General features: G+C 37.8%; 1 protein-coding gene across 3 annotated transcripts in view; it reads left to right on the forward strand.

Annotated features, from left to right (window-relative positions):
* The window catches only part of STIM2 (stromal interaction molecule 2), a 182,436-nt gene that overhangs the window by 68,989 nt on the left and 89,399 nt on the right, over positions 1–24,048 (forward strand). For all 3 annotated transcript variants that reach the window (XM_061419859.1, XM_061419858.1, XM_061419860.1), the window contains exon 2: positions 3,316–3,446. In XM_061419859.1, the coding sequence (XP_061275843.1) occupies positions 3,316–3,446 (131 nt within the window). The remainder of the gene's footprint in view (positions 1–3,315; positions 3,447–24,048) is intronic.

Genomic DNA, 24,048 nt, shown 5'->3' on the forward strand with positions numbered 1-24,048 from the left:
TTCTTAGTGCCAACAGCATGCCTTTCCCTAGCCTGTGAGCTTTTTTAGGTACAGGATACTCTTATTATCTCTTTAATGCTGGCCAGTGGTTTGCACAGTATAGAAGACTAGAACTTTGTGATTTAGTTAATGTATGAAATAGCAGAATTTACAGAGGTCCAGAATGTGTCCAGCTAAGTTGTGGGTATTATGAGCATGTGAGAAATGGAAGAACATGGCCCCTGCCCTTTTCATAAGCTTAGTCATATGGACAAAATCACATTAAGCAATTAGAGGTTAAAGTGAAAGTCGCTCAGTCGTGTCCGACTATTTGCGACCCCATGGACTGTACAGTCCATGGAATTCTCCAGGCCAGAATACTGGAGTGCGTAGCCTTTCCCTTCTCCAGGGGATCTTCCCAACTCAGAGATCAAACCCAGGTCTCCCGCATTGCAGGTGGATTCTTTACCAGCTGAGCCACAAGGGGAGCCCAAGAATACTGGAGTAGGTAACCTATCCCTTCTCCAGCAGATCCTCCTGACCCAGGAATCGAACCAGGGTCTCCTGTATTGCAGGCGGATTTCTTTACCAGTTGAGCTATCAGGGAAGCCAAAAGCAGGACCTGTTGTACCAGAAGTGGGTTCGAACTCATGAGGATATAAATCCATTGGAACTTAAGTCTAATGCCTTAACCACTCGGCCATTCTGGTACAACATTAAAGACTGATTTGAGAATAAAGATTATAGTTGAGAATTTCAAATTCCTTGACATTTCATTATCTGCTCTTTGTTCTGTTGTTCCTTAATACTTACCACTCCTGACATGCTATTCCAGAGAAAGCACTGGCGACCCACTCCAGTACTCTTGCCTGGAAAATCTCAGGGACGGGGGAGCCTGGTGGGCTGCTCTATGGGGTCAGACAGAGTCAGACACGACTGAAGCGACTTAGCAGCAGCAGTTAGCAGCTACTAGTAAAAGTTGAGGTTGTTTCTAATATTTTGTTACTAAAAACAACATGCTATTCATTTTGCTTATTTACCTTGTTGTGCTCATCTCCTGCATTAGAATGTAAGTTTTGTGAGAAATTTTTCTCTCTGTTGTTCACTGCTATTTCCAATGCCTGACACATGGTAGTGCTCAGTAGATATTTGTTGAATGGATTGAATGGCATTCAGAGAAAGAAGTACTCAGAGTTGGTTTTTATGAGATACGTCATGAAGAAGTTAAATTCAGAGGTAGATTCTGATAGTGTTTTATTAATTTAAGTTAAAAAAATACAATTTTGTTTACATACGAGTTTTTTCCAGATTATAGGACTTCCTCCTTTTCTCTACTTTTTAACATTTCTACCGTCCTCACTGTTGACTTTGCTTAGAGAGTTTAACAACAAGGCCTATTTAATCAGAGTGAGTGATGCTGAACCTTTCCTTATGTGCTAGTTATAATAAACTTTCACTTCACATGCTTATTTGCAAAATAAAATATGTATAAAAATATGTCTGAGAGGCAATAACACATTTTACACATAATCTTCTTTATGCCATATGTGGTGGTGATACCCGAGAGCTTATATTTTATTTTGCATCCATTCAGGAAAAGTTGGGGCATCTCAGGGTTCTGGATTGTTTTGTGAATTAGGGATTATAATTGACCATTATTTTTATAAGTTCTTAGATTTTTAGCAAATGGTTATCAGAGTTTTAAATATTTACACATTTATGTCACATAACTTATAATTTCATTTTCTTATTTTTATAGGCTTTTCTGTTTCCTTCCTTTTCAAGACTAAAGGAATGAAAATTAGGTTTTGATTTAAAACTGTTAAAAATGTTAAATTGCCAAAATGGTCTGTAAGTAGAACATGTAGGTAATAGAGGTGTAAATTGTTTTGTTTTGTTTTTAAAGGAAGTTACTAGTTGATCTCCACAACTGACTTCTTGTTTTTTTTCCTCAGTGCAGAATTAGATACTCTTAGGCCATTATAGTGAAAGTGAAGTGAAAGTGAAGTCGCTCAGTTTCACTTTTCACTTTCATGCATTGGAGAAGGAAATGGCAACCCACTCCAGTGTTCTTGCCTGGAGAATCCCAGGGATGGTGGAGCCTGTTGGGCTGCCATCTATGGGGTCACACAGAGTCAGAACGACTGAAGTGACTTAGCATCAGCGAGCCATTATAACTGCAATCAATTCAGGTGAGCAAGAGTCCTTCCAGTGAATATTCAGGGTTGATTTCTTTTAGGATTGACTGGTTTGATCTCCTTGCAGTCCAAGAGATTCTCAGGAATCTTCTCCAGCACCACAATTCAAAAGCATCAGTTCTTTGGCTCTCAGCCTTCTTTATGGTCCAACTCTCACATCCATACATGACTACTGGAAAAACCAAAGCTTTGACTTTAAAAACTTTAAGACCACACTATTTGTGGAAATACATGTGGATTTGATGACATTTTAAAAGGATATTATTTTACTATTTTAGTGACTTGGTATAAATCAGTTCTTGGAATTTGCCAATCTGCCAGTCAGCCAGATTGGGTATGAGTGAAGCTTTGACAGTACTTTTCCATTTTGGTGTATAGGCTGTTTACTATTTGAGGTCAGCAAGAGGTAATTTTTATTAATCTCATTTTAAGTCATGAAAAATTACATATTCTCTATAAATTGTTATTTTTTGACAATCTACATGTGAGGATTCACTCATTTCCGTACAAAATTATTTAGGCAATAAATTTATGTTAAGAAAAATATGAAGAACAAGGTTTTTAAAATTCAGTTTTTCCTTGTTGAATCTAAGAAGTTACACATTTAGAGAGTCATATGATGGACTCTTAGAATCTGTTAGAAAAATGATAAAGACATTTCTAAGGATCATGTCAATGTTCTACATTTCTTTTTCTTGTATTCTTTGTGATGTTGCCCTAAGGACTTACATTTTAGACTGGCTTATACAAGAAAACCCCTTGTGCTCTGTGATTTTTTTTTTTTTTTTTTTTTTAGTTTTTAAGGAGGGAGTTTATCTGTTTTTTGGGGGGGTTAATTTACAAATATCATGAGTTGAATAAGAAGATGATTGTTGAAGATGTATAAGAATGTGGACAACTTGAATTTAATATTGGTTGTAGTTTGATATCAATTAAGTTGGATTATTTATTTTTAGTCAGTATGTTCATATACTATACTTTTGATGTGAAGAATATCCTACTAGATAGAATTCTTAAAGCATCTTAGTTTGACTTAGTCTGAAATTTAATTTGTTGGTTTTGTTTGAAATTCAACTGTCTTGATTATAGCCTGTGTTTTGGGGTGGCAGGTTAGTAATTGCCCTTTGTTTTATTTCAGATCCATGCATGTCACTGAGTCCACCATGCTTCACAGAAGAAGATAGATTTAGTCTGGAAGCTCTTCAAACAATACATAAACAAATGGATGATGACAAAGATGGTGGAATCGAAGTAGATGAAAGTGATGAAGTAGGTGGAGACCCTTTTTCACTGATACTCTCTTGTAACAGCGTGACCAAGTTTATAGTCTTGAATTTTCCCATTATTCCTTGTATGACTCAACTCCATTTTCCTCATCTTTAGTTTTTTTCTTTATGCTTTAATTTTGCCCTTTGTATTTAGCATGATTTTTTCTTTTTTTCACACGTATATGTCTTCCTAGTTTTATAAGAATCCTTGGCCTCATGTACTTACGTTTCTCAAACATATATTCTGTTCTATGTCACCTATTTCTGTTTTATAAACCACCACCACATTTTGTCGTCTAAAACAACAACAATTTGTTGTTTGTCCTGGTTCTCTGGGTTGACCGGGCTTTGCTGGGTACATTTTCTGTTCCCGTAGTTATGGCCCAGGGTCATGGTGGCAGTTGTATTCAGTTGTGATCTCTTTTGGGCTGAAATATCTCAAATGACTTTTTTACCTTCAGTCTCTCCATTTGGCCGTTACTAACGTGTCATCATTCAGGGGTCTAGCTCAGACTTCCTCATGACATGACAGCTGGCCTTCCAGGTGGCAGTGTTCTAAGAAAACAGGTTCCCGTGTGAAAGTGCTTATTATACCCCTGCATGCCAATACCTGTTAATATCAAATTGGTTTAAAACAAAGTTAATTGGCTGAATTCAGAGTTTGTGTGGGAGAGGATTATATGAAAATATGAATGCCAGCATATGTGGTTTATTGGGGGTCACCGGCGTCATAGTCTACTGTAACCACTGTACAAATAAATAATGCTTTTTTTTTTTTTTTTTTTTTAAAGGATTCTCACCTTACCCCTGCTCTGGTGTCCCTTTTAGTTTTCTTCGTAGAAATTGTTTTCTTTATTTGATTATGATCTCATTCTTACCAAATCTTTTAGGTCTGTTCAACCTTTTTGTTGTATTTGTCACTGTTGACACTGCTTCTCTTTTAGTTTATATAATACTAAATTACATTTTTTTCTACATTATTATCTAATGTTGTATAACAGTGACATCTTCTTATCACACTGTTGTCTAATCACATTGTTATGTAACAGTAGCATTCTCTAAAGATCAATTTTTGACCTGCTGTATCCCTGGGTGCTTAAATGGTAAAGAATATGCCACCAGTGCAGGAGACCTGGTTTCGATCCCTGGGTCAGGAAGATCCCCTGAAGAAGGAAATAGCAACCCACGCCAGTGTTCTTGCTAGGATAATTCAATTCACAGAGGAGCCCGGAGGGCTACAGTCCATGGGGTTGCAAAGAGCTGGATACAACTGAGCGACTAACACTTTCAATACTTACATAAAACATTTACCTTGAAACTCCTCATCTGTTTTTAGGTTACTCTTATTTCTTCCATCTCTAAGTCAGTGCAGATTCTGACCTACATGTATGGCTTTCTGCCTGATGTCTTTTGAGGACTCTTGTTTTCAGCTTAGTTTATCTAAAACAAAATCCCAGATCTTTGCTTTGAAATCCTCAGTGGCACGTGTGGACCTATTTCTTCTTTTTTTTAAGTCTTCTAAGTCAGGAGTTGGCAGACTTTAATGTAAAGGACCAGGTTAAGGGTTGAAATGTATCCCACTCCCTAAATATTTTAGAGTCCTAACCCCCAGAACCTCATAGTGTGACCTTATCTGGAAATGAGTTTGTTTCAGATGTAGTTATTTAAGAGGAGCATATGGAGTAGCATGGGTCCTTAGTCCAGTATGACTGGTGTCTTTGTAAGAGAGGAGAAAACCATGTGGAAAGGCAGGTGTGGGGGAAGATTATCATGTGACAGTGGAGGCAGAGATTGGAGTTATGAAGTTAGAAGTCAAGGAATGACAAGGATTGCTGATGATCCCAGAAACCAAGACAAAGGCATCAAACAGATTGTCCCCTAGAGCCTTTCAGAGAGCATGGCCCTCCTAACACTTGATTTCAGATTTATAGCCTCCAGACCTGAGAAAGAATAAATTTCTGTTATTTTAAGCCATTTAGTTTATGGTACTTTATTACAGCAGCCCTAGGAAACTAACATAGGTTAGCTAATCAATATTTTAGATGTTTGTGGGCCATATAATCTCTGTTGTATCTACTCATCACTCCCATTGTAGTGCCAAGCAGCCACAGACAGTATGTGAAGTAATGGTCATGGCTGTGTTTCAATAAAACTTTGTTTGCACAAAAACAAGTATCGGGCTGTAGTGTGTTAACCCCTGCTATAAATGAAATTTTGTGTTTTTAGAATTAATTCCTCCCCCCCTTCCACTTATCTGTTCTAGTTATTGTTCCATTTTAATCTAGGTATTTATTATTTTATGGGTAGATTATCACTTTTACATTTTTCTGCTCTAATTCATCATGCATATCACTTTGAGAATGTTTTTCTCTAGCTTAGAAGTTTAACAGTGATTTCTTAGTACTTATTAGATCAGATATTAACTCTTTAGTCTTTTTTTTTTGACTATCTCTGCATCAACTGATTTCTGCTTACTGAGATAATAATCTCTTCTCATTCGGTTTAAATCATTTTGAATTGAGTTCAGTTCCAGTAATACCAAAATCATGGCTTCAGTTCAAAACAGTCAAATTTATTTGTTCACTTTTAGAACTACAGATGACAGGGTATTCCTATTTTACATTGTTCTCAACTTAAAAAGTATTTAGTAGAGTAAATGAAATGAAGTTGATGGATTGTTAGTTTTACTTACTAGAATGTAACAAAGTAGTCGTCATTTATTAAGGGTCACTTTATTATACTGAGTAATTCATTCTCTCAGCATCACCGTTTTTTCTCTCTTCCACTACAAAGACACACAATATACACAACAAAATTAAGCTATAAAACTACTTTTAGTTTTTTAGTAAAGCATTGAAAAGTAATGCTCTAGATTATTAGTGATAAATTGTTCATTCTAATCCTCTCAAGATTGTCTAAATGGTTTATTTAGTTGCCAGTATATTTACTTAGGATCTTGAAGATCAGTATTCTAACATAAGTTTTATTTACTCCATAACTTATTACTTGCACATGAATTATGGAATAAATAGCATTTTATGTTCATATATTTGATACTCTTTGTAAAGGAAATTATATTCTCTAGACTGAATAGATTTCCTAAAAATATTGTTGTACATTTTCTTAATCATTTACAGTATTAGTTTGATCAGACTCAGTGTCAGCTCAGAGTGTCTAGTGTTATGTAGATGAGTGCCCTGTTCAGTTTCATAATTCAGTCCATCAATTAAATTGGAAATAACTTGTAACACTAAACCCTGTACTGTGTTGAAAGGTTATAATTTTAAGCCATTATACTAATGGTGCTGTTTTCCTCTGATTTTTAGTATTACTGAGGAACTAATAATTGTTTAACAGTGTTTTAGGTTAAGAAATATATTAATTCAGAGGGATTATTTCAGGGAGAGTTAGAGGTGGGACTGGAAGAGCATATGTGGTTAATTTGGAAAGTTTTGGTATTATAAAATGTTTAAAAAAAGATTAGTGTGCACTTTCACTTTTTGAAACTAGAAACACATGTATACCTGTGGTGGATTCATTTCGATATTTGGCAAAACCAATACAATATTGTAAAGTTTAAAAATAAAATTTAAAAAAAAAAGGAAAAAAAAATAAAAATATGAAATGATTAAAAAAAAAAACTAGAATAGTTTTAGATAGCTACCTTTCAGAACTTATAAATTAAGATTGGTTCATTTTTAGCTTAAAAAAGGTTAGATTTTTTTATATTAAAATCTACATAACAAAATTAGTCTTGTTATTAATTGATATATCACATTATAAATATTATTACTCTGGGGTGTTTTCTGACACCAAGCAGTTTTTCAGTTTTCTAGCACCCAACTGCATTTCCAGGAGTTCAATTCTGACACTCTCTACCTGGAGGTGGTATCAAATCCATGAGTTAAAGGACTCAGTCCCATTATACCGCCCTTGCTTCAGATGCCAGCCACAAATCTCTGGTTATGTTTATGAACTTTAACTGACTGGCCTTGAATCTGAGATTCCCATGGCTCTTTCCTCAGATTTGAAAATTTGCTGGGTATGTATCTGAATAAAACGAAAACATGAATTCAAACCATACACGCACTACAGGTTCATAGCAGCATTATTTAAAGTTGCCAAGATATGGAAGCAACCTAAGCATCCACCAATAGATGAATGGATAAAGACGATGTGGTATACAATAGAATATGACTTAGCCATAAAAAGAGTAAAATTTTGCCATTTGCAGCAACATGGATGCACTTTGAGGGTATTATGCTGCTAAGTGAAATAAGTCAGACAGAGAAAGACAAATACTGTATGATACTGCTGACGTGTGAAATCTAAACATACAACAAATTAGTGAATACAAAAAGGAAGCAGAGTCACAATATTGAGAGCAAACTGTGATTACCAGTGGGGAGAGGGAAGTGCTGGGAGGGGCAAGATCGTGGGCATAGGGTACTAAGAGGTAAAAACTGTTAAGCTATAAGGATATATTGTACAACACAGGGAATATAGCCAATATTTTGTAATAACTATAAGTAGACCAGGGCCTTTAAAAATTGTTAGCCACTATTGTACACCTGTAAGTTAGATAATATTGTTTATCATCTGTACTTCAATAAAAAAAGAAAATTTGCTTCAATGGCTCTCTGGAACAGCCAAATGGAAGAGATGTACAGGACAGGGTTTGATAGAAGGGGCATGAAGCTTTCATGCCCTCTCTGGGCATGCCACCCTCCCAGCACCTCCCACACCGTGATGTGTTGTTCACTGGCTCTCTGAATCTCTAAGTTGAGGAGTTTTTACAGAGCTCAGTTTTCCCAGAGGTCAGGTGAGAGGTACTAAAGTTTCCAATTCTCTAATCACTTCGTCCTTTTGGTGACCAGCTCCATCTTGAGGCTGCCTGGAGGCCCCACCCTTACTCATCTCATTAGTGTGAACTCAGGTGTGATCAAAGGAGAAAAGAACACTGTCACTGAGGAAATTCCGAGAGTTTTAAGAGCTCTATGCCAGGAACCAGGGATGAAGAACAAATATATTTTTTATTCTGTCACAATTATAAAAATATTTAAATATGAAAAAACAGCAAAAACTCATTTAATTATTAAAAGTGCATTCAGTGGGAAAGATCTGTTCCAGTAGTGTGTTATATATAGGCAGGTATTAGGTAAGCTTATGCAGATAATTGACAGCCTGTTTGAATGTATTTGATTGTATAATAGTTTCTAGAATTACAAGTTATTTTAATCTTTTTACCTCATCATAAGATATTAAGTGCTCTAGTGTGTGAGGTGTTATCATTATCACTGTGCCAAACAAAGTAAGCATGCATGGCTGTATAATTTATAGTTCAGTGGAATTTTTATTCAGTCTTTTAAATTTTAATAGAATTCCAAATATTTTGTAATGAAAATAAAAACTATAAAACAAAGCTTATGTTTAAAGAACCTAGAATTCTATTAGTGTGATAGTTAACCTTTAATGTTTAAAAACAGAAGATGATATCTTTCTCTTTGTATTTCTTTTAATATTAATATTTAAAAGCAAATATAGCATGCTTCTGTGTTTTAATAGTACCCAAAAGAATCTAGAAATCCATTGTACAGTATGGTAGCTACTAGTATGTTTGTGTATTGAGCACTTAAAATTGAAGTGTGTTATATGTGTAAAATGTACTTCAGATTTGGAAGATTTATATAAATATAAAACATTTAAACTTTGAAATCTTGATTACCTGTTGGAAATGGTTGTATTATGGACATACACACTGAGTTACATGAAATACAAAATTTGTTTTACTTGTTTCTGTGTTATATGTGTAAAATGTACTTCAGATTTGGAAGATTTATATAAATATAAAACATTTAAACTTTGAAATCTTGATTACCTGTTGGAAATGGTTATATTATGGACATACACACTGAGTTACATGAAATACAAAATTTGTTTTACTTGTTTCTTTTTACTTTTTAATGTGACTCCTAGGAAATTTTAACTCACAATTTATTTCTATTGGACAGGACTGATCTTAGAGACTATAATGTATTGCAAGTGTTAAGGAATAGGTTTTTAATTCTGAGTTTTTGGACCAGTTTGCTGTCTTCAGTTCATTACAGCTGTGTCTTGATTTGTATTTCTTCAGTGTCTGTTTTTTAAAGTGAATATTAATACTATTATACATCTCCAGTGGGCATCATTAGGAAACTTCCTGAGTTTCTTAGGGAACCTTACTCAGAAATGTTAAAATACTTAATTTCTTGTGATTTTTGGAATCAAAGTATTGCTTTTAAAAGTATTTTGAATTAAAAACTTTTTATCACAGTATAGTCTTTACAATGTTGTGTTAGTTCTGCTGTACAGCAGAGTGAATCAGTTATGTGTGTACATATAGCCACTCTTTTTTTGATTTCCTTCCCATTTAGGTCACCACAGATAATTGAATAGAGTTCTTTGTGCTATACAGTAGGTCTTCATCAGTTATTATTTTACGTGTGTGTTAGTTGCTCAGTCGTGTCTGACTCTGCAACCCATGGACTATAGCCTGCCAGGCTCCTCTGTCCATGGAATTCTCTAGGCAAGAATACTGGAGTGGGTTGCCTTTCCCTTCTCCAGGGGATCTTCCCAACGCAGGGATTCAACCTTGGTCTCCTGCACTGTGGGCAAATTCTTTACCCTCTGCGCTACCTGGGAAGCCTATTTTATACATAGTAGTGTATATATGTCAGTCCCTATCTCTCAGTTTGTCCCATCTCCCCCTTCCCTTCTGGATAACTGTAAGTTTGTTCTCTACATCTGTGACTCTATTTCTGCTTTTTTTCATCTGTACCGTTTTTCTATATTCCACATATAAGCAATATTATACAGTATTTGTTTTTCTGACTTCACTCTGTATGACAATCTCTAGGTCCATCCATGTCTCTGCAAATGGCAATATTTTCATCCCTTTTTATGGCTAAGTAATATTCCATTGTTATGTACCACATCTTCTTTATCCATTTCTCTGTTGATGGGCATTTAAGTTGCTTCCATATGCTGGCTATTGTAAATAGTGCTGCAGTGAACATCGGGGTGCATGTATCCTTTCAAATTATGGTTTTCTCCAGATATATGTCTACGAGTGTGATTGTAGGGTCATATGGTAGCTCTATGCAGCTTAGTATAAAAAAAAAAAACCTAATCAAAAATGGGCAGAAGACCTAAACAGACATTTCATCAAAGAAGACATACAGATGACCAGCAAACACATGAAAAAATGCTCAACATCACTAAGTATTCCTGGAGAAGGTAATTCTTTAATTTTTAGAGAAATGCATATCAAAACTACAATGAGGTATCACTTCACACTGATCATAGTGCCAGTTATTAAAAAATCTACAATAAATGCTGGAGGTGAGGAGAAAAAGAAACTCTCCTACACTGTTAGTGGGAATATAAATTGGTGCAGCCACTATGGAGAACAGTATGCAGGTTCCTTAAAAAACTAGCAATATTGCTTTTTAAAAAAAAAAAAAGTTTAGGATAATATTTAGCATTTGAAAATGCTGATTGGAAGCTTAATTTTTTTCTCACATGCTCTTTGTTTTTGGTCATATGAGAAAGCATTTTCTTTTCTAGTTTATTCATTCATTTGATATTGAGCTAGTATTGGGTATCTGCTGTATGCCAGATACTCAAGTAGACCTTGGAATACATCAGGAACAAAACAGACAAAATTATATAAATCTTCAAGCACTTGCTAACATTCTAATGGGCCTTGTGGGAAGGCAGACTAAACAAACTAAGCAGGGAAAGGGGGATCAGACAGGTAGATAATGGATAGCCACAGCTGTAGCTTTAAATAGGATGTCATGGCAGAACTCATTAAGAAGGTAGCACTTAAAGTGTATACTGTATGCAGTGCTTGGACAAGAGAATAAATATCTGGAAAATTTCCAGAGCTGTTCTAAAACTGAAATTGGAGGACTGGGGATGTTTTAGATTAGGAACAGGATGTATGGCTTTTGCTCTCTAGGTCATTGTCTTTGACTCAAGATCAAGGAGACTAAGTGTCAGTATATGCCGAATTTGTGACCTGCTTAGATTGACGTGTTGATTACAGTTAAGTTTACATGTTCTGTTAATACTGAAGATATTTTGGACAGTGAAGGTACTTGATTAACAGGTAATTTAAATGAAATTATTGAATGATTTTGTGGCCCTGAACCCAGCAGTAGCAGGCAGTGAGAATTGACATTATTATTGCCTACTAAGTGGCTGGAAATTTTATTAAATTTCTAGTGTATATGAACTTTGTTTTCTGTTTTTACTTTTCCTGCTTTTTCTTTTATATTTTAAAAAGTTTTACCTTTTTTTATTTTCTCTTCCTTTTTATCTATTCTTCTTTTCATTCATGTGATTTTGAATAGTTTCAGTTTTTGTTCTTAATTAGTTTGTTTTATATGTATATAAATATAAATAATTTATATATAAATTTATATATACATAATAATTTCTTTGAAAAATCTGATTGTACCTTGTATTTCAGTTTTTCTTAGCTATTCTACCTGAAAAACACCTTTGTCATCATTTATCTGTACCCCTTTCAGAAGACTTAGTTTTAACCACACAGATATATCTGTCTGAAACAAGGAGAGTCACCTAAGAAAATAGGCAAAAGTAGGGTCAGAAAAAAATAGTAGATAATACATTTTAAAAAAGGATCACTGAGTTTTGAATTTCATGGAGTACTGTTTGTAAAGGAATGTTGTTGTTGGTGTTGTTTAGTTGCTAAGTTATTTCTGACACTTGCGACCCCATGGACTATAGCCTGCCAGAGCCTCTGTCCATGGGATTTCCCTGACAGGAATACTGGAGTGGTTGCCATTTCCTTCTCTAGGGGGTCTTCCTGACCCAGGGATCGAACCCACATCTCCTTCACTGGCAGGCGAATTCTTTACCACTGAGCCACCAGGGAAGGTCTTCTGAAGGAATAACTAACTGCATGCATTCTTCTTAAGTTTTCTAAGTTAAAATTTCAACTTAAGTATTATTATCTATTATATAATAAATTCTCCCCAACTTAATGGTTTACTAAGTCACTCATGGTTTTACCATCTCACAGTTTCCGTGCATCAGAAATCCAGGTGCAGTTTAGCTGGGTTTCCTGGTTCTGAGCCTTTTACCAGCTGCAGTTAAGATGTCAGCTAGTGTACTTCCTGGAGGTCCAGTGGTTAAGACTTCATGCTCCCAATCCTGGGGTCACAAGTTTGATCCCTGGTCAGGGAACTAAGATCCTGCACGCTGAGTGGTGTGGCAGGAATAAAACAGAAATAAAACAAAAAGATGTCAGGTGATATTGCAGTCATCTCAAGGCTAATTTGGGGAGGATCCACTTCAAGGCTGACTTATGTGGCTCTTGGCCCCCCAGGTCCTCACTGGTCATTGGTTGGAGATGTTGGTTCTCTGTCACATGGCTGTCTCCATGGGGCAGTGCGTTTCACTCATTGAGTGAGAGGGGAGCTAAAGGGGCAGGGAGATTGTAGCGTGGGGAGAGAGAGGAAGCGGGAAGAGCAGACAACATGGAAATCAAAGTCTTTTTGTAACCACATCTTGAAAGTGACGTTTCATCCCTTTTTTGCTTTGTTCTGTTTGTCTAAAATGAGTCCTTAGGTCTAGCTGATTCTCAGGGGAGGCGGTTACATTGGAGCAGGAATAAGAGGATGTGGGGACTATTATGAGCCACGTTAGAGGCTGCTTACCATGGTTTGTTTTTATTTTCTGCTAACTAGAGATATTTGACAGGAACTTCTCAAGCCACAGGATTATAAAAACAATAAAATTATATAACTTCCTTCAAAAGGCTTCGTTTTATAAGCGACCCACAGTAAGACTTTTCATGTTTATCTTTGTAATGCGTGTGCTAAGCTCACAGTTGTGTCTGACTGTCTGCAGCCCCATGGGCTGTAACTCGACAGGCTCCTCTGTCCATGGGATTCTCCAGGCAAGAATACTGTAGTGGGTTGCCATTCCCTTCTCCAGGGGATCTTTCTGACCCAGGGATTGAACCCTGGTGGCCTGCATTGCAGGCATATTCTTCACTGTCTGAACCACCAAGGGAAGCCCATCTTTATAATAGGATACATCTAACATTTTAGACCACGTTAAATTTGATTAAAATGATCTATTGAGTAGCGCTTTACATGGACAAATGTACAAGTACAACATAATTTGACTGAAGGATCACTTTGCATTCACCCAAAAGGACAGGTGGGACAAAGTAAACTGAAGAGAGTAGGTGCAAAAGAGTTCTTGCTGTTAAATTATAATTATTGAGGTATTTCCCTGTATGTTGAGATTTTTCATAGTTTCATAGTTCAGTTATTTAAAGACTTGATGCTGTAAAAACAAGCTTTAGTTCTTTTTGGAAAATAGTAGCAATAAGCATACAACTGGAGTAGCAGAGAACATTAATAGTTATTCCATAGAAAAAAGTTTTTCTATGGAAAAACTGGAAAATAGCTAATTTGCTTTTGTTACTGTAGGACTTCTCAAGCTTCTATTTGTGGATTTATATACTAAAATAATAGAAAACATTTATTTAGCATTTACTTTTTCTTCCACAATTGTAAGCACTTTGCACACACTCTGGTATGGACTCCTCATAGCAACCCTAGGAGCTAAGAATATACAATAATTATCTATTTGCAGACAAGGAAGTCCATTTAGGGAGATTGGGGAAATGCCCCGGGCCACTGGCTTAAAAGTGATAAAGCAGACTGAACCCATATTCTTGATTTCTAGTCTGTGTTGCCTTTCTGTGTAAATGTATATCATTAATCTCTATCATCAAGCCCTCCCTGATACAATTTATAAATAAATAGCTGTATATAAATAGTGTGTGTATAAAAATATTTTTACTATACAATATATACATACATGGGCTTTCCTGGTGACTCAGTGGTAAAGAATTCGTGTGCCAGTGCAGGGGATGCAGAATCGATCTCTGGGTCAGGAAGATCCCCTGGAGAAGGAAATGACAACACACTCTAGTATTCTTGCCAATAAAATTCCATAGACAGAGGAGTCTGGTGGCCTGTATATAGTCCATGAGATCACAACAGTTGGACATGACTTAGTGACTGAGAAACATATACATACATGCTACAATATCAGTGTTATTGTTTTTAAAAGGTTTACAAAAAATATAAGTTAAAAATGATATAAGATTAAATACAAGTGGAAGCTCTAATATTTTCTCCCTTTAAAGTGGATTAGATTTTACATCCCTTTGGCGTCTGGGCAACCAAATTTGGAGACCACTGCAGTAATGAATTGTAAAGCATTATCTGTTATCTGTCACATAGGCTTCACTCCACAATTGTAAGTACCAGCAACTGTGAGAATGTTTCACAAAAGCAAGTTCCTGAACACTAATAATGCTAATATTCTTCTCTAATTTCCCACTGTTCATTGTATACAGGTCTCCTTATTATATAGCATATAAGTTACTGATATTCTTATGGTGACTGCCCTGTTTCTTATTATTGAAATTAGCTCTGATACTATGATACCTTTCAGAAATTATATTGTGACTGGGCTTCCCTTGTGGCTCAGCTGGTAAAGACTCTGCCTGCAATGTGGGAGACCTGGGTTTGATCCCTGGGTTGGGAAGATCCCCTGGAGAAGGGATAGGCTACCCACTCCAGTATTCTGGCCTGGAGAATTCCATGGACTGTATAGTCCATGGGGTTGCAAAGAGTCGGACACGACTGAGCGACTTTCACTTCACTTCATTGTAAGAATGAAGGAGAGGTCACACTCTTTATACTAATTTAGAAAAAGGCAGGAGATGACTGAGACAGAAAATTTAGATACCATTTTGATGAGTGAATCAGTGACTAAAATCTATACTTTATTTTCTTTGAACAGTATGCTTTTTGTAAATTTATGATTTTTCATTTTAGATGCAAATTCTTTTAATTTTTAAATTGAATTTTTACTTGGCATGTGTCTAATTATTGATCTGTAGAGATCACAAAAGAAGTAATGATTTTGAACACCTCTGAAGAGGAGTCTGTGCAAGAAATACCCTTCTCTTATCAGGAAGAAGTCATCTGTTTGGGTTTTTTTGCACAGTACTGTTTGGGTTTTTATGCACAGTATTGTTTTTAAATTTTATTTTAAATTGGAAGATAATTACAATATTGTGATGATTTCTGCTGTACACCAACATGAATCAGCCATAGGTTTACATATGTCTCCTCCCTCTTAAACCTTCCTTCCACCTCCCTCCCCATCCCACCCCTCTAGCTGGTCACAGAGCATGGGCTTTGGGTTCCAAGTCATACAGCAAATTCCCACTATCTGCTTTACATATGGTGATATACATGTTTCAGTGCTACTCTCTCAAATCATCCCACCATCTCTCTGCTTCACTGTGTCCAAAAGTCTGTTCTTTATGTCTGCATCTCTGTTGCTGCACTATAGATAGGTTCATCAGTATCATCTTTCTATATTCCATATATATACACATTAATACAGGATATTTGTCTTTCTCTTTCTGACTGACTTCTCTTTGAATGATAGGCTCTAGGTTCATCCACTTCATTAGAACCTACTCAAAGCATTCCTTTTTATAGTTGAGTACTATTTCATTGTGTATATGTAAGATGTTGAAGCTGGTTTTAAAAAAAGGCAGAGGAACCAGAGATCAAATTGCCAACATCTGCTGGATCATCGAAAAAGCAAGAGAGTTTCAGAGAAACATGTATTTGTGCTTTATTGACTATGCCAAAGCTTTTGACTGTGTGGATCACAATAAACTGTGGAAAATTCTTCAAAAGATGGGAATACCAGACCACCTGACCTGCCTCTTGAGAAATCTGTATGGAGGTCAGGAAGCAACAGTTAGAACTGGACATGGAACAACAGACTGGTTCCGAATAGGAAAAGGAGTATGTCAAGGCTGTATATTGTCACCCTGCTTATTTAACTTCTATGCAGAGTACATCATGAGAAATGCTGGGCTGGAAGAAGCACAAGCTGGAATCAAGATTGCTGGGAGAAATATCAAGAACCTCATGCAGATGACACCACCCTTACGGCAGAAAGTGAAGAAGAACTAAAGAGCCTCTTGATGAAAGTGAAAGAGGAGAGTGAAAAAGTTGGCTTAAAGCTCAACATTCAGAAAACTAAGATCATGGCATCTGGTCCCATCACTTCATGGCAAATAGATGGGGAAGCAGTGGCTGACTATTTTTCTGGGCTCCAAAATCACTGCAAATGGTGACTGCAGCCATGAAATTAAAGGCCCTTACTCCTTGGAAGGAAAGTTATGACCAATCTAGACAGCATATTAAAAAGCAGAGACATTACTTTGCCAACAAAGGTCCATCTAGTCAAGGCTATGGTTTTTCCAGTAGTCATGTATGGATGTGAGAGTTGGACTATATAGAAAGCTGAGCACCGAAGAATTGATGCTTTTGAACTGTGGTGTTGGAGAAGACTCTGGAGAGTCCCTTGGACTGCAAGGAGATCCACCCAGTCCATCCTAAAGGAGATCAGTCCTGGGTGTTCATTGGAAGGACTGATGTTGAAGCTGAAACTCCAATACTTGGGCGAAGAGTATTGACTCTTTTGAAAAGACCCTGATACTGGGAAAGATTGAGGGCAGAAGGAGAAGGGGATGACAGAGGATGAGATGGTTGGATGTCATCACCGACTCAATGGACGTGAGTTTGGGTCGGCTCCAGGAGTTGGTGATGGGCAGGGAGGCCTGGCATGCTGCGGTTCATGGGGTTGCAAAGAGTCGGACACGAGTGAGTGACTGAACTGAACTGAACCACAACTTCTTTATCCATTCATCTGGCAATATCTAGGTTTCTTCCATGTCCTAGCTATTGCAGATAGTGCTGCAGTGAACATTGGGGTGCGTGTGTCTTTTTGAGTTATGGTTTCCTTAGGGTATATGCACAGTAGTGGGATTGCTGGATCATATGGTAGTTTCATTCCTAATTTTTTTAAGAAATCTCTATACTATTCTCCATAGTGGCTGTATCAATTTATGCATGATTTTTCATACCTTGTGACACATCAAAATCTGTTAAGTACCAAATATGTTTGTTACTTTGCCTCATCTCTTCTCTGTTCTCATGTTCCTATAGCTTGTGTGCTGTGCTGAGTTGCTTCAGTTGTGTCCGATTCTTTGCGACCCAGTGGACTGTAGCTTGCCGGACACCCCATCTGTGGGATTCTCCAGGGGATCTTTCCAACTCAGGGATCAAACCCATGTCTCTTACATCCCCTGCATTGGCAGGCGGGTTCTTTATCACTAGTGCCACCTGGAAAGCCCCAACTATAGCTTGCTATTCAAAATAATTTGGAGGCTATAGACATGTTTTGGAAACAAGGCAGAAATGAGGTTGGGGCACTCTTCTACTTTGCATTTAGCCTACAGAGTGAGAAAATAAAGGCAGTGAACCCTTAGGACAAAGGGATCACTGCAGCCAAATCTGCAGGCCTCAAGGGAGAGAAGTGGATTGAAAACATTTTTTATCTTTTGAAAGGTTGCTGTAAGGAATAAATAGAAGGGTGTCCCAGGATAAGCAGGAGCTTGTTAGAAATGCAAAATTACAGGCCCCATCCCAGCCCTACTGGATCAGAAACTTGGGGATAGAGCCCAGAAATCTGTTTTAACATGTTCTTCCATGATTCTGATGCCTACTCTGTACTTAGTAAATCTTGATAGTTTTTGCACTATGCTTTTTAACAGTTTTTATAATATCAGGCATTATATTTGGCTGCTGTGATAGTCTTGGTCCCTGAACTTTGTGATTTCACTTTGGCCACGTTCCACCTTAAAGAAGTTACAGACCTGCGGTTACTATGAAACAGGGCTGTGTGTGTTTTTTGGGGGAGATTCTTTGCTTTTGTTAAGGTAAGGTGGTTCTATAGACTAGAATAGTTATGAATCATTGTATAAATTATTTGGGCAGATCTTAAGAAAACGTCTCATTTTATAGTTATATAAATATAATTAGAATGTTTCTTAGGTTCTAAATTTTCTATCCTGCTGCAGCATGTGTTTACTTGAGTACCTGGGCTCTTATATCTTTTCTTGACCATTATATTAATATTACCTATTTACTAGACTTCCTCTTCTGTCTCTTACTTTTGCAATTCATTTACCAGCTGCTGTTGTTATCTTTTTATGATAGTTGGTAAGAACTAACTCTCCTGCTGCTGCTGCTAAGTCGCTTCAGTCTTGTCCAACTCTGTGCGAGCCCATAGATGGCAGCCCACCAGGCTCCCCTGTCCCTGGGATTCTCCAGGCATGAACACTGGAGTGGGTTGCCATTTCCTTCTCCAATGCATGAAAGTGAAAAGTGAAAGTGAAGTCGCTTAGTCGTGTCAGACTGTTAGCGACCCCATGGACTGCAGCCCACCAGGCTCCTCCGTCCATGGGATTTTCCAGGCAAGAGTACTGGAGTGGGGTGCCATTGCCTTCTCCGACTAACTCCCCTAGAATGTTTCAGTTCACAAACCTCCTTCTCTTTCAAAGCAAGTGCCATAGAAACCAGAAGACTTCTCTTTTATAATCATCCAGACTGTCTCACCTCTACGCCTTCCATCCCTGATTTATTATAGTAGGTTCCCTCTTGATGATTCCTTAGTCACAGGTCATTTGAGAATACCATTGGTTCTATGTAGTTCAGTTATATATAGATTGAATATTAGGCTTTTGTTGTAGGACCTTAAATAAAACAACAATTTCTGTGGAAAGGTGGGTTTCAAACAGCAAATAAATGCTCTTACGGCAAATAAATGCAACTGGGAATTAATAATTTGTGGCATGAGATCTGTATATAAAGAACACAAAACTTCTGAATTATTTTATGGTGTTGAAACTTTTGAAATTTTTGTCTCTTTCTTGGAGTTCCCACAACCCCTGCTTCAACTGGTGAATATTTTAGCCTTTTCCTCCAAATAATATCTGCTTTAGTATCCTATCATACCAAATGATAATTATGTATTTTAATTTAATTGACTTCTCATTCCTGTTGATTAATTGTTAAAGTGCCTTGCAGAGGGTTTTGTGTTGAGTACTGTTACAGACTGGAAGGGGGCAGCAGCGTGGGAGTGTGCATCAGGACCTGCATCTGTGCTCCTTCAGTTCCAGCCCGACTGTACTGCCAGTCCTGCTCTCTCGTCCCCCTCCTTTCCTGGGCACTCGCTGGATCACAGCATGGCACTGCATTTATGTAAATTTTTTTTTTTTTTTTTTGAGAGTTTAGCACCCTTCACATTATTGTAAAAGATCTCTTGAGTCCCAGTGGGTACAGAACCTATTTATTCCCATTTCACCAATGAATTAGATAAAATTGTACCTTTGCTGGAACATTAACTCTGTCTGCTGTTTATATGACCATATGATTCATCATCCACACTAGAATCCTTTTCAGAATGAAAGGAGGTCATATGAGTAACTACACGAGGACGGCAGTTGTGAGCGAGGGGTGCCCCTGGCAAGTGGGGCAGCGTAGTCACCTCACTGTGTGTCTTATCACAGGTTCCCGTTGTGCTGCTTATCTTTATCTTCGTTTTGCTCCTTTACTGAGTTGTTGTTAAGTTGATCTAAGTTTGTGCCAAGGTTTGTTCTGTTAGCAAAGCTTGATTGGATCTATTTCAGTTTAGTTTATCATCTTAAGTCCTTTTACATGGTATAATTTGTTTTCTAGTAACATGGCAGAGACTTGGGTGGTTTTCTATTACTTTTTCTTAGAATTGAGTGATTTCTCTCTCTCTCTCTATTCTTTAGAAATAATGTAGTGTAACAATATTTTCTGTATTAACTTAGTACTTGCTGACCCTTTCATTGCTTTTTAGTTATTTTTTTTAGTAGTTTTCTTGGCTTTCCCTCATTTTTATATGTGAAGAATTCAGTCTAAATTCTCCTATGGACTTATCCAGTTTTCAGCCTGCTAGGCAGAAAGGAGCAGAACAAAAATGCGGATTGGTTGTGTCAAGGTCACTTTCCTTTAAAAGGGGACAGTAGGTGTCCATCAGACAGCTTACCCCGGTAGTGCTGACTAGGTGATTCCTGACTGAATTAAGATTCCATTCCTGGGAGAGGGTGAAACTGTAATTAAGTTAAATATTGTCTTGGTTTAGTGATGTGGGGCTTAGCGTAAGTGACTCCATTATGGGCCTGTTGTCTTTGTTTTTAACAGTTCTCCCCTTTTGATCAGACCTTCGGCCTGAGAGGTGTAATCAAAATTTAAGGTGTTAGTGACCCTGCCAGCTACTGCTCTGAAATTCTAGCTGTTTTTGCTGACCCTCTGTGTGGTGTTGACGGGTCATGACTTCAGGTTCACATTTTTTAAGTTGGTCATTCTCTTCATTCCTTTTCTGATACATTCCTTGTTTAGTGGTTAGTAGCTATGAACATTCACTTAAAGCTTTTGAGAGAATGCAGCATACCAGGAAGACACTATGGTTATTATAAGGATAATTCTTAATATCTGGAGTTCATTTTGAAGCCATGGTCCGCAAGACCCAAACCACTCAGATTCAAATAAGTCAAAGACAGACTTGGTTGAAAGAGTCACTTTGTTAAGCCAAGTGGCTTGTTCAGTGATCTTATATTTTTGAGTTTCAGCTCCCCCAGGAGTGTTAACCCAGGTTCAGCAGGTGGTGGTAGCCACAGCACAGACACCTTCTTGCTCAGCTAAAAGATAACCAAGGGCTATCCCATTACCATGAACAACTTTCGCCAGAGAGTTAAGGATTATTGTTGGACACCTGCATTCTGCTTTTGCAGCAGATTCTGTAGTATCTTCAAGAGTAAAGGAGAGGTTCCTGATCAGAGCGTCAGATTTGTATTCACTTCTAACCAAGGTGGCTCAGATGGTAAAGGGTCAAATGAGGGAGACCCGTGTTCGATCCCTGGGTTGGGAAGGTCCCCTGGGGAAGGAAATGGCAACCCAGTCCAGTACTATTGCCTGGAAAATCCCATGGACGGAGGAACCTGGTAGACTACAGTCCATGGGGTCGCAAAGAGTTGGACACGACTGAGCGACTTCACTTTCACTTTCTAACCAAGGAAGGAAGTAAATTTGCCAAAGGAAGCAAATCCTGGATCATGAATGCCTCCTGTTAGATTCCTTCTAACTTGATGTAAATTCAGGGGAGTTGACCAATGAGGTATTTCACTTTGACTGTGGACGGTTAGGGCTGCAGTTAGATCACCTAAGGGGCATTGCTAAGTTATGTGCCAGCCATCTAGGCATTCATAAGTCTAAGGAGAATGATAACCACCACAAAGATAAATCCTATCAAGGCACAGACTACTCCTGTGTAAGTGGTACTGTTAATGGATTCATTTGTCTGTTGCAAGCCATGGGTCAGTTAGGTTTCCAGTGAATTTGAGACATAAATCTCCTAGCCTGAAATTAAAAAAAAAAAAGTTCTAAATTCCTTGCAAAGGTGGGTGCTGCTGGTAAGATTTTTTCTGTGATTGAGAGTAGGTCCAGTTTAAATGATCCTAAGAACATGCAGGTGCAAATGTGCTGTGATTTGTATAGGTATTTATGTCTAATTGAGAAAGTACAGTTTTAATTGGAGAAAGGTTAGAACAAGGCCGTGGATGTTCTGGCTATAAAATTTGGACTCTAACTTCCAGGGGGTTTGATTGTAGTTTGTTCGTTCCCTCTCTTCTTCCCTCCTTCCTTCTTTCCATCCTTCTTTCCTTGTTTGTAGTTTATGTTGACATTGGGAATAGACAGAAAATTGGGAGGACGAGGGGGGTCTCTAGCATCATGGACAAATTGGAATTTTTTGATATGAAATTCAGCAGTCTGAAAGGTTACCTCTCTTAGCAGTGGCTTGGGAGATATGGATGATGGCTTTATCTTTCCAGGCCAGTACCAGAGTAAAGGAAAGAAAGAGAGGAAGAAAGGGTTTCATGTTTAGTAAAGTATGAAGTCTTGACCCAGCAGCTTGGATGGAAGTAGTCTACCTTGATGTTGGCAACTTCTCTAACTGGTCAGTTTGATTTGTAGATCTCCAGTGCTTGTACAGGACCTGATGTCAGGTGGAGCCTTCAGCCGTGAAACGTGTACCCAAGTTTTAATGCTTTCTAGTTTCACTGTAGTGTCAGTGCTCAGAAGCACTTGGTAAGGTCCCTTCTAGTGGGGCTCAGAGGTTGTTTTCCTCTGATGCTATTTCCAAAATACCCTATCATCAGGCTCCAGACTATGACCTACAGGGTCCTTTAAATTGGGATCTGGGAAAGCTTTTTTAACCTGTTGATAATAGGCTTTAGCATAAGATATTATAATAGGTAATCATATTTGCATGTGATAAAGGGATCAAAAAGTTGTATACCAATAGTTTATATGGAGTAGTTTGTTGCCTAAAAGGAGTACAGAAGCAGACCCTGACCAAGAAGCAGTACCTTAGGCCAAAGGAGGCCAGTAGTTTCAGTGAGTTTTGCGGTGTTTTTTTGTTCAGGGTTGTATAATTTGCCTAGTGAAGTGAGTTCCTTGATCACTGGAGGTTGTGGGAGGTAGACTCAAGTGGGACATTAGCTTTGTGGCTAAGGAAGGCTTCAAGTCATCTGAAAAACATACATACACTAACATAAACATACTGGTAAGTCATTCAGGGCGGCAGTTGAGTAGTTTTCCCAGGAGTGGACCTGACAGGTCCGACACTGGTGGTAAACTGTTTCCACAGTTTTGTAGAAGTGTCCTCATGCATGTTTGTTCATAATTTGAGGCACCATAATTGTACCATTGTTGGTAAAGGGATGTAAAAACCAAAAGATGGGGTTTGCCAGGGGGTCAGGAAGAACCAAGCAGCTTTGGTTCTTGGTTGGGTTTCCACAGCCCCAACTAGTCATTCAATTTGTAACCATTATTTGCCCATTGTGGTTTCTCCTATTTAGGAACAGATTGTTTCCATGTTGCAAGGACATCAGGGTGACAGAAATACGGCAGCACGTGGTCAGTTTTTGCATAAACAGAATGGACTTGATCCACATGTACCGTGACCTTTATAGACCTTGCTGCTGCCTGTACATGAAAATCAGCCAGGACATTTCCCCAATAGCCAGGTTTAGTCCTTTTAGTGTGAGCCTCAATTTTGATACAATTTAGAAGGTAAGAGAACAGTAGCAAGAAAGTCATCTACTTGTTGTCCATTTTTGATTGAAGTCTCAGTGGATGTAAGAAAACCCCTTTGTTTCTATAATGTCCCCAAATCATAGATGATCCTAAAGGCACACCAGCTGTCAGTATAAATATTAATAACTTGTCCTCCTGATAATTTGTGTTTTTCTGGTAAGGGCGTGGACCTCTGCTTGTTGGACTGATTTAGCTTGTGGGAGGTTTCCCCTCTCAAGTAGTTCGTATCAAGTAGTAATAGCATAGCCAGCTGGGAAATTCCCACTTTCATTTTTACAGTATGATCTATCAACAAACAAAATTAGATCAAGATTAGTCAAAGGAGCATCTCATAAATTGCTGTCACAAAATGGGATGTTATTATCTCATCGTCATGGGGTTCACTCTTGTCAGGCAAGGGTAGTAATGAAGCAGAATTAATAACACTGTAGCATTTAAGATGCAGATTAG

Source organism: Bos javanicus, chromosome 6, assembly GCF_032452875.1.
Source record: "Bos javanicus breed banteng chromosome 6, ARS-OSU_banteng_1.0, whole genome shotgun sequence".
In the NCBI taxonomy this organism is placed as follows: Eukaryota; Metazoa; Chordata; class Mammalia; order Artiodactyla; family Bovidae; genus Bos; species Bos javanicus.